General features: G+C 37.9%; 1 protein-coding gene across 1 annotated transcript; it reads left to right on the top strand.

Moving 5' to 3' along the window:
- The first annotated feature begins 2,797 nt into the window (after positions 1–2,797).
- efcab7 (EF-hand calcium binding domain 7) lies at positions 2,798–15,283 on the top strand. The gene is made up of 13 exons (XM_022737996.1): positions 2,798–3,128; positions 3,940–4,151; positions 4,415–4,501; positions 4,972–5,185; positions 7,135–7,256; positions 10,158–10,299; positions 11,383–11,492; positions 11,686–11,849; positions 12,334–12,467; positions 12,565–12,713; positions 12,933–13,142; positions 13,997–14,104; positions 14,328–15,283. The coding sequence occupies exons 1-13, from the start codon at positions 2,999–3,001 to the stop codon at positions 14,406–14,408; spliced, it is 1,863 nt and encodes a 620-aa protein (XP_022593717.1). The 5' UTR covers positions 2,798–2,998; the 3' UTR covers positions 14,409–15,283.
- The last annotated feature ends 1,365 nt before the right edge of the window (positions 15,284–16,648 follow it).

Raw genomic sequence — 16,648 nt, 5'->3', positions numbered from 1 at the left:
CTATTAGAAAAACAACTGCCTCAGACAAAGTATTTAGTGGGCCCAGTAAACTGACAGCTTAGTTTTAACTGAAATAATTTCTTTATTTGCCACAGCTTCAGTGTAAGGCCAGTGTAGTTCTGACAGTATAGGTCATCCATGTAGTTATATTCTAAGCTCAAATTTGTACATTATTTAATGTTGTGATTTTTTTTATTTCTTTACCCACCCAAATACAATTAAATTTATGTTGAATTCTACAATAACTCAAAACACTGCTGTGCCCCAAGTGACCCTAATATGACATAACCAAGTGAGTGTTATGAATGTACTGTAAACCAAGCTAATGTAACGTATTAGTGACAGCACTATAAAATTAAAAACTAATGCTTGTCTTGATGGATGGGCCAGACACCAAATGTCTGCCTGGGCTAAGGAAATGGTTCTTGTGTTAAGTGACTCTTATACAACTATTTTTAGTGCTATGTAAATCACTGATAATTTGGCCAGTGATGGATCCCCGTCATTCCATGTCTCCTGTCATTAAATTCTGCTATGTCATTATGACCATCAGGAAAGTGTGGCAATTGAAATATAGCAACTCATAAAAGGGAGTTCACTGTAACCCTTTAACTCTGTCTTCTAAGCAGACTTTGAATCAAGAGTCAATAGTGAAAGAAAAAGCCTAACGACAAATATCTGACTCATTAAAATAAATATTACAAAATAAAATAAATGCAAAATCTGTGGCTTAAGTACTCACTTTTCCAACTCTGTCTGCGGGACCTCTTCTTCATGTGCAGTGACTTTGGTCTTGCCTGTTGATGAAGCACCATAACCTTAATACCACAGTCTACAGTACACCAGCATATATGCAAGTAACTGTTACTTTGTGGTCTGACAAGGGGACTGTATTATTTACTCACACACAAGGATTACATTATAATCTACGACTAAAATGAAATAGTCATAGCCCAAATAGTCCTAAAGAATGTCCTTTTCATGAAGGACAACATCCTCAGCTATATACTCTGAAATGCAGTTGCAAAATATGCACAGACGTGTTATTTACAGAGAATGGAGCTGGCAGCTGGCTGTACATTATTACAGTCATCTTAAAGGAGAAAAACTATATGAGATGATCACATCTTTAAATATTAAGTCTATAGTTTTTTAAATCATCATCTACTGTACCCAGAATAAGGTCATTGAGCACAAATGTACTTTTTCAGTAATGCCCTAGCTCACAGTAATGCATATACTGTGGGCCTTCATGAGTTCAGTCAATCCCTGCCCAGATAATAAACTCCAGTTCAAGGGAGTTAACTGTTGCCTTTCTTGCCAAATGCCCATTTCTCTAACTACTAGCTGCCTCATATTTGTTGAGATAGGTCTTCACAAATTGTTTTGGAGAAGACAAAGCAGAGAGGACCAAATTTACAGTTTGAGATGTGTAGCCCTTGCTTTTGTTATATGGTACACATGGACATCTCCTCAGAGATCTGTAAGGATATTTGTCAACACACCTGCTTGAGAACTTGCAGCCCCAGTTAGAGTTGTGTGGTGTCTTGCAGGTACTGGTATTTTAGAAGCTGGATGCTATTCAGGACAATGAAAAGACAAATTGACTGAAACATGCTATGACAACATAAAAAAAATCTTTAAACATTTTAAACCTGGACAGACATAAACTATTCCTTTACACAGAAATGAGAAAGCCAGAAAGCAATATGCTGTCTATGGGTGATCAGGAAATTGATTACACTGTCAGCACACCTGATATAAGAACTATTCATTTACTTACACAATGAGCATTGTCCATGTGCAGAGATCTTTTCACACTGTAAAAATAAAGTTAAGCGTCAATGAATTGCTTCATTTAATTAGAAATAATCTAAGGTAACTAAACCATTCGTGTTTATCAGAATCTTCAGTGGATTTGAATCGTATTCCAGCGACAACACATTTATACCACAAATAATTTAATGTATCATCACAATTCTGAAGTACAGGAAACTCATACTGTATGTCAACCTGCAGTAGTATTTAATAATCAACACCAAGCAGCAAAAGGCCCCTTCAGTTGCCCCAGTTTGTGTATGTATTATCATGTAACTCCCACTTCAATTTTAAGGGACAACAACAAAAGCAACACACAGAAATTTCACATGATTACCAGGAAAGACTTTTTAAAAACACAAGACAGTAAAACAAAACTCACACCATTTAGTCAATATGAGAGTATAACAACGTTAATGAAAGCGGACAGGAACGAGAGAATGCTGTAACTAATAATAATTTTAACAACCAGTGCAGTTTATAGGCCAGCCTGTCAGCAGGAAGGAGTATTACTTAAGTATTTCTGAAGTAAATTAGGGTTCAAGTCTCATTAGGACAAATACGTTTCAATTAAATAATCAATACGACTGATTAAAAGATACAGTGGACAATACTCACGGCATTTTCACGTTTCAGATATGAGAGTATCTAGTAAATGTTTGTTCCAAATTTATGAAACTGGCGCCTTTGCTACACTCAAACAATTCGTGTAAAACATGACCTGTCTTATACATAGTTCCGATATACCGTTGGATAAATGAAAATGACTCAGACAACGCACCAGATATTCTGAATCCAAAAAATAAATCCTTATTTGAATTCTGTGCATTGTGTCTATTTTCGGGTGATGAAAAGGTCGTGAAATGCATGCCTTTGCAGTTTAGCAGCAACGGGAACAGTTGATATTTGTTTCTTCCGTGTCGTGTTTTGTGAACACGGAGGAGTTTTTGTTTACGTAGCAACAGGCAGCACATAGCAACGGTGTTCGACAAATGGTACTGCCAACGCGAATTTGATTCAATAAAATGTATCTTGCATACTTCCAGGTGATTATTACAGGGTGATAAAGAAGTAAAAGTAATAGCATTTAGCCTAAGTTAGCTGCCACACCTGGCAGTCGTCTGGTTTCTAAACTGGAGAGAGCTAGCTAACGGTAACAGGTCAAGTTTATCTTCCAAAGATGTCTTTTCAAGAGTCACCTCGTCCTTCTGATGAAGAGGAGGCTTTCTACATGCAGTGCAGAGCTGCGTACCTCGCCGTATTCAGATCTAGTTTGACAAATATCGCTTCGAAACAGCAGTTATGTCGTGGTAAGCTAACTTTAAACTACTTACAGCTTGCACGCAAGGCGACTGTCAGCGTGTTGCGTCAAGGGAAGATACATCTTTGATCGATTTAATTTTTGTGCTATTTCCATAACATACTACATTAGCTTAGGATCAGGCTATAGATATGATGTCTGGAAACTAATACAGTGAAAGATAGCGCCTTGGAGGCTAGCTGTCATGATGTTATCAATGGGATATGGGGATTTCCTTTTTACTGAGTCTGATATCTCAAAAAATCTGAGCCCCCAAGCTTAACTGGCCACTAGCTTTAATTCAGTGTTTATTAACCACTCTGCAAAAGATATCAGCTGATGACATCAAGTATTGATGCTCTACTTTCTATTTTAGGTGGATCGTCATTGCAAATCCATCCTCTGCTGTTAAATATTAGTCAGTTTCACAGTGTCTTGTGATGACCCCACTTATCACAAATACCACAAATGTATGAAATCATTTTGGTAATGTGCATAAAAGGATGTGTAAGACATGTTTCTGCTGGTAGACTGAAAACTTATATAGTTCATAGTTTATAGTTAGCCCTAGTTTTAGCTATGTCGGCTTAACCAGCTGTTTTGTTAAATAGTTTTTGGAGTAATCAGTGGTCCAGGTGTTACATTGTGCAGAAAAACATCTCATTGTGAGGGATTTCTAATTTTTGAATAATATACATAACATTTAAAAGACCTGTCAGTCAAAAGTATCAGAAAAAAAACTCTGCAGTTGTGCTACAGTTGTTTGTCATCTGCCTTTGCTCCCTCTATAGTCATTGTTGTTCCCCATTTATCAAATTCAGTTCTCCAGCAAGCAGGAAGAAATCCATCCCATGCTACTCTCAATAAATACTGGACCCCACGAACATCTAAACTGAACTTTGATGACTTCTGTGAGATTCTCAAGTGTGAGAAGAAAACTGAGGAAACTGAGCTGATGAGAGCTTTCAAAAAGATGGATGTGAACAGTGATGGCTACATCACACACAGTGAACTGGAGAAGGCCCTTACTACTGTGAGTAGTTTAAAATGATTTTTATTAGACAGATCTGCTACAAAAGGTAATGTTTTGGTTTTGGCTACACTCGCTCATCTTGAGTGAATTAAGTGATGTTGTACAATCAGCCAACTGAGCTACGCCAACAACTGGGGACCAGTTAATGTCGTGTCACAGATGTAGACTGCATAAACATAAAATTATTAAAATCACTGATCACTGATATTACTGATATTTTTTTCTGATGTTTTGACTACTAAAAAATATGTTGAATCTTCCAGAGAGGAGACAAAATGACCACTGAAGAAGTGAATACCATTTTCTCATTAGCTGACATTAACAAGGATGGCAAACTGGACTATTCAGAAGTAAGTTTGAACAAGTATGGAGTATTCTACTATAGTCTACTCATCAGGTTATCTTGTGTGTCCAAGACTGTGAAAATGTGTATTTAAACTGATCCACAAAGATGGTTAATCAGTTTAAGATAATGGATGCACCAGTGTAGCCTCAGAACAAAGGCTACTACTACAGTAAAAAAGCCTTTTGAAACAGTAAAATTATACCAACAATAGCAAATGCAATTGAATTTGCAGTCTCCCAACCTTATTGTTGCCACAGTTGAATTGAATTTACATAAAATACAAAACAATAAGTGACACAGAAAATCCAATAGTGCAAAAGAAAACAACAGTTTAACCCTGCCATGATTTGCTCCAAACTTGTCTTTGTTTACTGCCATATGCTTACCTCCAACCAAGCATTTCTGACCCTCTCCATTACCTCAAAACTGCGCTCATGTATCATCTTCTGACTTATGGTTTCCTGTTGCTGTCAGTTCTGCAGATTGCTTGTGTCTACGGCAGAACAATGTCAGATAGCTGCTTTGGAGAGGCTTGAGGCTGATGCCAAGCTGAAGAGGCAGAACTTTGGCAGCCAGTCATACAGCCCTCCAAAGAGCTCCATGTCATCAGCATCATTATCATCAGCAGTACAAGTGGCAGCAACTCACCCTCAGCCTCCAGAAACATCAGACGAGACACTCAAGAAAGGTATGATATGTGGCTTCCCAGAGCATTTGAACATAAAACAGACTGGTTCTGATTTTGTGTTTGTTTTTAAAAAAAAAAAAAAAAAAAAGAAAATCAGTTTGTGTCAATATAACAAAATCATTTAATGCTGAGCTCAGTTAGCGGATATCATTACACTGGTGTATGATTCAAGAGCTACGCGTCCAAAGTAGCAGCTTATCATAGATATACCGTAGGTATACTCCACTCTTTCCAAAGATGCACACCGATTGCCCCAATACGCCTCACCGATTAGTTTTGATGAATAAATAATAGCTCTGTTATTGATCGATTTTTCACTCCCGCCTATGACAAATCACCTCATTAAGACAGTCCATACATCACAATTGCCACACAATTAGAGCAGCTTGTTTGGAGGGAGGAGACTGTAAAGTGTTGTGATTTGGGTAATCATTTCTGCCATTAAGAGATTGACAAAAGCTCTCTCTACACTGATGAAAAATGTTGCCTTTCAGCTCTGGCTTTGGAGTAAGCACTTGCCAAAAAGATATGTTTTTGTAGTCTAAACAAGCAAGGACTGGGTTCAAGACCAGCTGCAGCCTTCTGCTACCATAGATAATGAACCAACAGTTTTTTTTTCTGTAAAAGACACCACCTTCAGTTAGTTGAAGGTGGGTGTAAAAATCTTCTTTTTTCACTTTTACACCAGCATTTTGTGGAAAGAGAAGAACAGAGATCCTGGATGAGCGAGCCAGGGACAGGCCCACAGAGGGAAGATAGATGGGGTTGATTTAAATGGTCAGTCCATGTTCATGCTATTGATTTGGAGGATTCCACCACTTCTCACTGGGGAGATGATGAGGGATTAGATGGTGGTAGAGAGGAGGGACCAGTCGACCACCACTGCAAAAACAAATGAGCTCCCACACAGTAGTCGGGATTATCACATTATTGTGCCTCTCCCAGATATTGATTTATACCTGTTACATTTTAACAAGGCACTGACATGAGAAGCTACGTGATCGCACATGTTGAATGGGTTATTCTTGGAACTCAAAAACTGTTTTGACTGTTCATTTGGTCTTACATTTGTCAGTATAAACCAGCACTTCCCTGAGAAATACACTATAACTGTATGTGACATGGATAATTTGGGTTGATTTTTCACAAATAATTGACAAGATTAAATTATCTATTAGGTGTTTTGTGTCTAACAGTTGATGGGCTGTCATCATGTTTCTCTGTTAATTGGTCTGTTTAGTTCAGTCCTTGTAGTTTTCTAGCACCAGGGAACTGCCAGTGCTGAAACAATACTGCAACATTCAATATAAACTCACACTGAAGCTTTTGTTAGGCCACGTTTCAGTGCATCTTTGTCCACTTTGCAATCTGGTCCTCTAGATTAAAATACTCTCATCAATACAAAATGGATCCATGACAAATACCATGACAGTGGGTCTATTTATTCTCTGCTACGGTAATTTGCTTGTAAGCCTATCACATTACTTGATTTCCCGGACTTGGAAACAATCAGACCCCTCATTAGTGAATTGATATTTTCTGGCTTCAATTAGTATTCAAGGAAAAAAGTTGTGTGAGATAATGGATTTGAGAGGGTTCTGTTATGCCATTTTTTGATTTAAACTGTCTCCATAATTAATTAAAATGGGGTTGAATTTGAGATGACACTTTTTTGGAACCCAAATGCAAAGTAGCCATCTTCACTTGAACTTGGGACTGGACTTCTGAGAAGACAGATTACAGTGTCAATTATGTTGTGCACCTCATCTCTCTTTTGTGTTTACGGTTTGGGCAGGGGAGGGCTTCACTTAATCTGTCAGTCAGTCAGTTGAGCTCTCCGTTGTGTTTTAGCAACATTATTTATTGATAATATTTTGTACATGTATTTTTAGCATATGTATCTGCCCTTGTGATTTCTCATCTTTGTGTTTGATATGTGTTTGTTTCAGACAGCCGGTCGTCCTCTCGTCCTTCCTCTGCTCGCAGCAGACGGTCATCTCTGTCAAACTCAATCACTATGACATCCAGCAGCACTAAGGCCAGCAAGATACCAGAACCTTCAGGCTTCCAGGTAAACGCTAGGAGTTACGTTTTGTATAGTCATAATGTTTAAGTATTTGGAGATTTTTATGTCTCCGTGCTGGCGACAGCCAGGGCCAGAGGCATTATGTTTTCGGGTTGTCCGTCCACCCATCCTTCCCATTCCTGTGAATGTGATATATCAGAAACGCCTTGAGAGAATTTCTTCAGATCTGGCACAAATGTTCACTTGGACTCAAAGGTGAACCTATTAGATTTTGGTGGTCAAAGATGAAGGTCACGGTGACCTTAAAAAACACAGTTTTGGTTTTGTGAATGTGATATCTCAGTAATGCCTTGAGATAATTTCTTCAAATTTGGCACAAACATTCACTTGAACTCAAGGATGAACTGATGAGGTCAAAAGTTAAGGTCACTGTGACCTCACAAAATATGTTTTTGACCATAACTCATAAATTCATATGCTAATTATGACACAATTTAACATAAATGTCAGATTGTGACTATATTTCCTGTAACTTTGCTGGTTGGCGGACGTATACAACCACAAGGCGGTAATTCTAGTTTCAGTAAGAGTACCCAAACAGATGTATAGATATTAGTCACTCTGAAGTCTGTTAAAGACCTAATTTTTAAACCACTGTTCTATTTATTTAATGTTCATTTAATATTTATTTTAGTCAGGACAGTTATATAAGATGGACTACTGCCACACACACTGCATTGATAGCCTAAGCTAGATTGCAAAGCCCGTACTGAGATGGGTCTTAATACAAATACGAAAGTCAACAAGAAAACACACTGAACATGTTAAAACAAAAACAATGATCCAATGAAATTACCATAAAACTCAATGACAAGCACCAGATTATTTATATGACTAGATGACAGATTGCTCTTTAAAAGATGTTTCAACTTGATTTCAAAATTATTTATATTTATGATTTTCATGATATTTTTTTATTGTCTTCTATAAGCAAAATGCTTAGTATGAGTCGTAAAGATTAACAGTTTTTACCATCAGTGACAAAACCTGGAAATCTTTGTACATGAGTCCATGTGAGAGACCCCATGATAACAAGGACCCTGCAGCCCCATGGCTCTCCCAGTATCACTGTCGCCCAGTGTTTTTGATGGGCGAATTTAGCCCTAGGTGGATAGATATACACTGTATTGATCCCTCTCTCTTTGTTTTCACTCTTTTTGGCTTAACCTCGCCTGGTTTGCTTTACAGCAAGGAAAAAAAGTAAATAAATAAATAAAAATAACAGCCCCCTGCTCCATCTTTCAAGTCCAAGCATCATGTTGAGATTGGAAAGGGCCAGACATCATTGAGGTAAAAGAATGTGTGTCCAGAGATTACCTCCAAGGGAAGTTCTGCGCGCTATATTGGCTGCTATATTGCCATGGGCTGATAATTGGGAGGTGGTGGGTGGAGGGTGGGCTGTGTTTTTGTAGTGGTGTGAGTGTGTATGTGTATCTGTGTGTGCCTTGTGGGATGCAAATGCATCTTAATGAATAGAACGCTGGGCAGTAAGGATTATTCTTACTTATTCACTTCACTACTTATTCTCAGTCTTTATGTATACCTTAAAATAAGGCAAGTTTTAATGTGTGTGTGTGTGTGTGTGTGTGTGTGTGTGTGTGTGTGTGTGTGTGTGTGTGTGTGTGTGTGTGTGTGTGTGTGTTTGTGTGGCCAGTTTGGTGTATGTGACCCTCTCTGTAGCAGTAAATCAGACCTGTGGCCAGTGCAGGTGACAGCGCCTGTATTAGTCTGCTGGCTGACCCTCTCTCTATGGGGGCATTAATTCTGATGTCTTTAAGCAGTAGACGGGTGCCCATGGCAATTTCCCTCATTTAATATTGTCTGGACAAACCACTGAAGTGTTATGATTTGATCTTTTATGCCTCTCACAGCCCAAGATAAATACTTTGAGAAAATAGCTTTTCTCTAAAGGAGTGACATGCTCCGTCTTTATGGTACTTTCTTTGTTTAACTTGGTGATTTATTTGTCCACTAAAAGGATATATAGCCTATTCCAGACTTGCGTGGCCCTCAATGTCCTCTTACTGTGTGTCCACACCAACTGTGTTTTCATTTAATGTGTCTCCAATGAGTGGAAGGAAAACTTCCTTGTTTTGATGTTCCTGTTCAATTTCAAATTATTGTCTCATTTCAGTTGTGCTGCCAGACAAAGGAACAACAGGATTTCAAAATGAGAGAAATATTAGGATTCATAAATATTGCCAAAGTAGCCTCTTGATAGTTTTGAATGACCGCTGGCCCAAGATTGAAAAGGCTGTATTTATCAAAGTTAAATGGACTCCAATTTGCCATATCAGGTACTAGAGGGAGATTTACTTCAGCCTGCAGCAGAAACACAGTGTAGCACTTCTGCCCTCCTCTGGATCAGCATGAGAATAACAAGTGTTTACACGCTGCTGAGCTGAGATAAACTGTGAAATAATGAATATGCCCCCTGAAGGTTGGAGTGATAATTATCACAACGGCAGTTTCTGTTAATCAAGTGAGAAACCTCGCTGTTATGATTGACTGCTTAATTCACTTTTTCATGCCAAAATACACGTCCCCTGTCGCAAGATCAATCCCTCTTTTAATAGGAACTGCAAATTAGTTTTGGTTTCTGTTGAATGAATAAATGCATTTTGTTGTCAAGCAGCAAAGCTGTTTGTTGGGATGTGTCAGGATCTATACAGAGACCACACATCATCGAATATATTAGGATACTCATAACATGAAATACAGCATGTGATATATCAAAGGGCTTAAAATAGCAAAGAACTGGATCTGTGTCTGAAAGATTTAGGAATTGTTTTTTACCTGCTTTATCGGCCACACTATGAATGGAAGTTTGTATGAATGTGGTGGATCTGTTGGTTAAGCAGATGTATCTGTTGTTCATTGTTTCAGGAGTGGCATCACAGTAAAATGAAAGGATGTTTCTTCTTGGAGGATGATGGGAGTATCAGCTCTCTGCAGTACCAGCTCCATGTCCCCCAGACAACCAACATCTACCTAACCATCCAACCATTCAGCCTCAGCCTCAGACCTGGTACGTACACTGTTTTATGATACACATTAAAAACTGAAATTGCAAAAAAACGCTAAAAACTGATAACCCTATCAGCTACAGCAACACTATATTTCTGCTTGCTCCACTTATTAGGGAGGTCAGAAATTATGATCAGAACAGCACCTCTGGGGATAGTGGAAATTTAGTAGTGTTCTCCTCTGGATTCTGGATTCGAACCTTGGCTGATGAAGATCTTTTAGAAGTCCCATATTTTAATTGCCTGCTGGACTGCTTGTTGCTAATCTCTACACCACAGTTATAGTAGCATAAAGGTTAGTTGCACAGTTTTAAAGAGGCTTTTGTGACATTGTAACATAAATAAAGTATCACCCCAGTAATTTTCAGATCATGAATCATAAACAAAAAGACCACACAGAGGACTGACTTTGTTTATTGGCCTCAGCACTGAATTTTACATTGTGTGGCAGCAGGTCAGATTTTGTAGGAAATGTGTTAGATTGTGTTCCAGCTCAGTGGATGATAATTTATGACAAACAATAAGAGGATGTGGTTCAGTTTATAAAATCTGAGCGTGCAGTGGCAGATCGTGGAGTGATGTAGAAGGTGGAACGTTACTCCTCCTGTTTATGTTTTAGTAGAGAAATACTCAACATGTTGGTGCCAGGTGAAAATCTACATTAACAATTGTAAATTCAAATCCAGGCATCGAGGTTGAGCTTCTGTTAATATATTATATCATATGTTTTGTATATGGTATATGGTCTTCCAGTGAATATGTAGTTTTGTTGTTGTTTAATCCGTTAAATCTAGAATGTAAAACAGTGGAAGTATGTGATACAAGTAAACAACCACATAAACAATAAGTATTATGTTGGAAATGTTTATTACAGGCCTGAGTGGCATAATCAAATAAAAAATACACAAATCCTTGTTTGTTCATTTATTTAATCCACTCCCTTTTTTGTTTTGCTAAAATATTCACGGTTTCACAATCATTAAAGTGAAAATCATAACCCACAAAACGCCCTGAGGCTGAGATTTTGAGGTCAAAATCTGATTTACTTACTTTACATGTTCCTGCAATCCTGTGTTACCTTTCAGACAAGTGTTCATCCTGGATGACAGTGGATACAGCTCTTTTTATCATGTCAGCTGGAGAAACCAAAGAAGACTCAACCTTAGTGCATTTCACTGAGTCAAAAGACAAAGAGGTATGTTTGTGTATATTGAGAGCTGTACATGTACTTTGCCATTTGTTCATATCAGTCGGTACATTTTAACCCTTCCCAGTGATACTTTGTGTGCTGATAGAAAACTTTTTTTTATCGAATATTTATCCCTAGCTGCCAGATGAAAATTCCTGGATATGCTAAGAGTATTTTTGCCACTCATTTGTTCCTACAGACATATGTTTGGAAAGGGGAACTAAATGCTGGGACCTACTACCTGCTTCCCTTCACCAGTGGCTGCAGACTAAAGAAAAGGAGCAAAAAGAGTCTTTCTAATAAACCTGTGGACCTTGTCTACAGGACTGACACTGGAGAACTAGACCTCACCAGGGACCTCAGGTTTGTTTGTGTCTGTTTATACTGTATATACTTTGTGTGTGTGTGTGTGTGTGTGTGTGTGTGTGTGTGTGTGTGTGTGTGTGTGTGTGTGTGTGTGTGTGTGTACTTCATTCATCACCAATATTTAATAAACAAAAACACAAAGCTCTTGATTGATACCCAATAGATCTTAGTTTTTTTTGTACACTAATGTTCAAGGTACTAATGTGTATATATGAAATACACTTATACATATACCTACAACTTATATTTAACATACACATCATCAGAAAAATAACTTTGGCATGAAAAAAAAATTATTTAGTACAATCTGTGCTTTGATCCATCCCTGTGGATGCTGGACAAAAGCCTTGACTGCTTTGCTTGCTGTGTTGCTACTGTAATGGTTAGACGATTGTAAAGATGAACAGGAGAGAATGAATGCAGGATGTGCCAGTGAAGATCTTGCATGAAATTTCTCTGTGTTGCTCCCTTTGTGCCGCAGGGAGGCGCTGTCTGACATCTTTGAGGTTATAGACATGGATGGAAATGGTTTGCTCAGTCTGGAAGAGTACAATTTCTTCGAGCTGAGGACCAGTGGAGAAAAATGTGACAAGGATGCCTGGGCGGTCTGCAAAGGTAATCCTTTCCAGTATGGCACTGATACATAGGAATGCTAGCTACACATTCTGTAAACCAAAGATTAGTAATAACCCTATGTTTTTTGGAGGGACAGAAAATTTCGATATGAGAAAGAACCAGCTGACACGACAGGGCTTCATGGAATTGAACCTGATGGAGGCCACAGAGAAAGATGGAGACCCTGCAGACCTGTGGGTCACCCTGGAGGCCATGGGCTACAACCGCATGCTGGAGCTAGTTGAGGTACATTCACACACATGATTTCACTCAAAACAACATGGCATGATGTTAAACTGATATGCTTTAATTTAAGGCTTACATCTACACCTCAATAAATTAATCTACACAACATTACACACAATGTTATTATGAACATACGAGTATTTTATTCTCATTTATCTCTACAGACATTTTTATGCTACTATGTAATTAAATGAACACCCCTTCCTCCTACTGTGTCAGGCTTGTCCATTCCAGATAGATGTACACTGTGAAGGCACTCAACTGTCAATCCAGCCACTCAGTATGGACTCAGGGCCCAAGCTTCTGAACCAGGCCCTCCAGAAGTCCATCACAGCCAGGACAGGGGCCAAAGCACTGAGGGGACAAGACAATGTTTTCATCTACACCTACCGAGGAGAGCACAGGATCACTTCCCTCATAGCCAACAAGGTGGGCAACAAACCTTTTGTTGGAGTGATTATTTGACTCTGCAGGTAAAGTTTTATTATGAAATTAAGATATACAAAATGCACCACTGATGTGAAGGTGCTCACACAGTTGAGCAGTATTGCAAATAGATGACTGAAATAGATGAAATAGATATTTTCCTGGTTCACTGTGATCAATCAGTCATGCCATGCACCTTAATGACCAGCAGGGGGATGATAGTCCAACTTCGAATGAGAGGACTGTTATTTATTGAATATGGTATTGATCAGAGCATGGAGCATCAGAGTGTTTGTTTACTTTATAATAAGTATGACTATATATTTCATAAGAAAAACAGTTGACAAGGCTTGAATTAGACATTTTCTCTTAGTACAGTACTGCTACAGTCTGCGGTTGCTAGAGACCATTCACCCCATTTGTAATTGATATGCAGCAGAGGTATCCATTCTCATAGCAACAGGAACTACTCTAAAAGAATGAACCGGTGATACAAAAGAACAACTGAACAGGCAAAAGACTTCACCTGGTTATCATGAGACTGTTTATTTTGATTCATTATTTATTTTGTTTTGTATTTCCCCATTGTCTTACAATTTAACTAAATAACTCTAGCAGCTTTGCAGACTGCTTGTCTTGGATGTAAATGGTACGCATTACTGCATTGCTCTGTTCAAGCAGCAGTTGGTACATAAAGATGTAGGTTCCCTGAGATTAGCACAAGGCAGATCACCTTGTTTTTATGAGTAAAAACCACAGATTCTTATTTATTTACGTATATATGTTTAGCTGATGAAAATGTGCATATTCATGGATTTCAAGAGTTCATTAGTTAACCAACACTCTTTGTGTTGCAGACCAACCAGAGAGTGACTGTTCACGTAAACAATGAGCAGAGCAGGAACTGCAGCAGCAGTAGAGGCATGAGTGTGTTTGCTGTAGAGGTGCCAGCCCGGACCAAGATGGTATGAAGTTTTTCCTTGTGCTCTTTGACAATCTGAAAAATGTCTTAAATATTACCATATTAATAGATGCTCATCTTGTAAATGTAATTGTTTCCACTCTACTACATTCAAATTTACAATTACATTGTTCATTCTGATTAAAAAAATACATTACATACAGTGGAATGAAATGATTATATGGTGTTTTAGATTCTAATACAAACATGTGTGTCCTGTCATCCAGGTGTGCCAACATGTGCTGCCCATCAATGAGAAACAGGACTGGACCTATAATTGTGTGGAGACCATACTAACCTGCACATAAAGGTGTACTGCTATGAAAGACTCAAAGCTTACCTGGGCTATCGCTACAGAAAAGTGATGGGCAAAAACTGGTGACCGGTGGTTTGAAACTAGATACTTAATGAATAGAAATTGTTCTATAACCACTGGCAATATGAAGAACATTCTTACTGTTTGGACCAAATGATTGTTATGTTTAATTTTACTCTAACTAACATGATCCAAAAGGAATATTGCTGAATCATTTCAACTTTTATAAACCCTTTGTTCAAGTCTTAGCTGTGTGTTGTGTGGAGCTTCTTATGTCAGACTGCAACACCAGGATCTGAGACCCTCTGCCTGCCTATGGAGAGCAGCTTGATCACACCCACCTGCAGCTCAGAGGTTCTATGCATCAGAGGTGTTAAGCACTGATGGCAGAGGTGGTCACAGTACTCATAAGGTACAGTAGATAATGGTTATTACTGCTTTTGTTGTGGCTTTGTATTTGTGATGTTTTTGGTCAATGTAGAGAATTTCAAAATGCCCTTAACATTAACACTTTAAATACACAAGTAGAGATCAAAGGTTATCATTTAAAATCAAGGCTATTGCCATGATGAACTTAATCATTTTCAAGAAAAAAGACTTCTCTGAAGTCTTCTCATGTGTCTGGATCTGTACTGTTCCTTTGTTATATACTGTACTATATATTTATTATGATTATTTTTTAAATTTAAATGGGCCATGTCAGAGATTTTCCAGGTAGTTTTAGATTCATTTATACATCACAACTTTGGTTCATGAACAATGTCCTGAAATCACAGTTAAATGATTTGTCACACTGTTTGTTGTATAATCAGAAAGGCCAAAACAAAGGTGCTAACTTTTTATTTTCCTGTGCTTTTATATATTTTACTTTAAAAGATTTGATTATTTTATCACTTTGCTCGTGTAGATAAATAAAAATCTCTAAGTGTCCTATCCCAGGTTTCCTTAATGATGTCTTTGTTTAAAATTTTTGAATGAATCACTTCACTGTGTTCCACATCAGTGTCTTGTTTCTTCAGGTAATGCACTAAATAAAGGCAGACGATTTTAAGACCTTGTAAACAGGCATGTTCTCAGGGGAAATCTGGAGCCTGGATTTCTTGCAGCTCTCTTGAAAACACAGAATCTTCTGATAACATTTAAAAAAGTGTGAATTGAATGTACAGTTGACATTATTTGCTATAACGACAGCTGCTAATCAAAAGTGAATGCTTCTTAAACAATTAGGCGACAGATAACAGATGACAGTTTCAGCATTTCAGTGCTGTCCTGCAGGATGTGAGGAAGAGCCCAAAGCTGGTCCTAACATGTAGTTAGGACTTGCTTCACATTGAAATTAAAGCTACACATAAAAAACCTTTATTAAAAACAATCCTGTTTTACGGACATAATGGACGGAAATAAATAAGATTATGGATTCTATTTTACAGTGTAATCTCCTTCTGGGGCCTGAGCAATTATTACTGCCAGAATACCACAGCAGCTCTCTCCACAAACTGACAAATATCTTTTCAGAACTGGCTGAAACCAGAGGCACCACAATCAAGCAGATGGAAGGACACAATTAATGAAATGTATAAAATGGAGATAATAAATCACAGGATTAGGAATCTAGCAAAACTATTTGACATAAGATGGAAGAGGATTCAGAAAACAAATATTATACAAAAATAATATTATTAATAAAAAAACTAATATATAAGGGGAGGGGAAGACAGGGGGAGTGGATGGAGGAGAAAGGAATAAGAACAGCTATATAGTTCAAAATGAGTTATACCTGTTTTTTATAAAGCTAAAGTATGTATGTGTATGTGTGTGTGTGTGTGTGTCGGTATGCATTTATTTATTTTTCTTTTATTTATTTTGTGGGGTGGGAAGGGGGGTGGGGGATATATGCTGTATTGTTGCTGGCTCCCTTTGTTTTGTTGAGAGGTGATCGCTGTAAGGGAATGAAATTTGACAAATTAAGATAAAATAAAACAATCACAAATTTAGCTTGGTTTTAACCAATAGATATTGAGACCTGTTAATCACCAAATCAGTGTTTACTGAGTATTATTTTTACTTTTAAATAAATGATTGTACTTAAGTTCCTAATACTTAATGTCTTTTTCAGCCCTGCATCAAATCTGTATTTCTCTGCAGATATTGGTCCCCACTGTCTATACTCTTGATACAGTATGGTGCTGTGAGGATTTGGGCTTGGCAATGAAATACATTCCTTTGCATTGC

This window comes from Seriola dumerili, unplaced genomic scaffold (assembly GCF_002260705.1).
Source record: "Seriola dumerili isolate Sdu_G_001 unplaced genomic scaffold, Sdu_1.0 BDQW01000002.1, whole genome shotgun sequence".
Classification (NCBI taxonomy): Eukaryota; Metazoa; Chordata; class Actinopteri; order Carangiformes; family Carangidae; genus Seriola; species Seriola dumerili.
The sequence above is the reverse complement of the archived record's forward strand: the minus strand, read 5'-3'. Positions and strand labels throughout refer to the sequence as shown.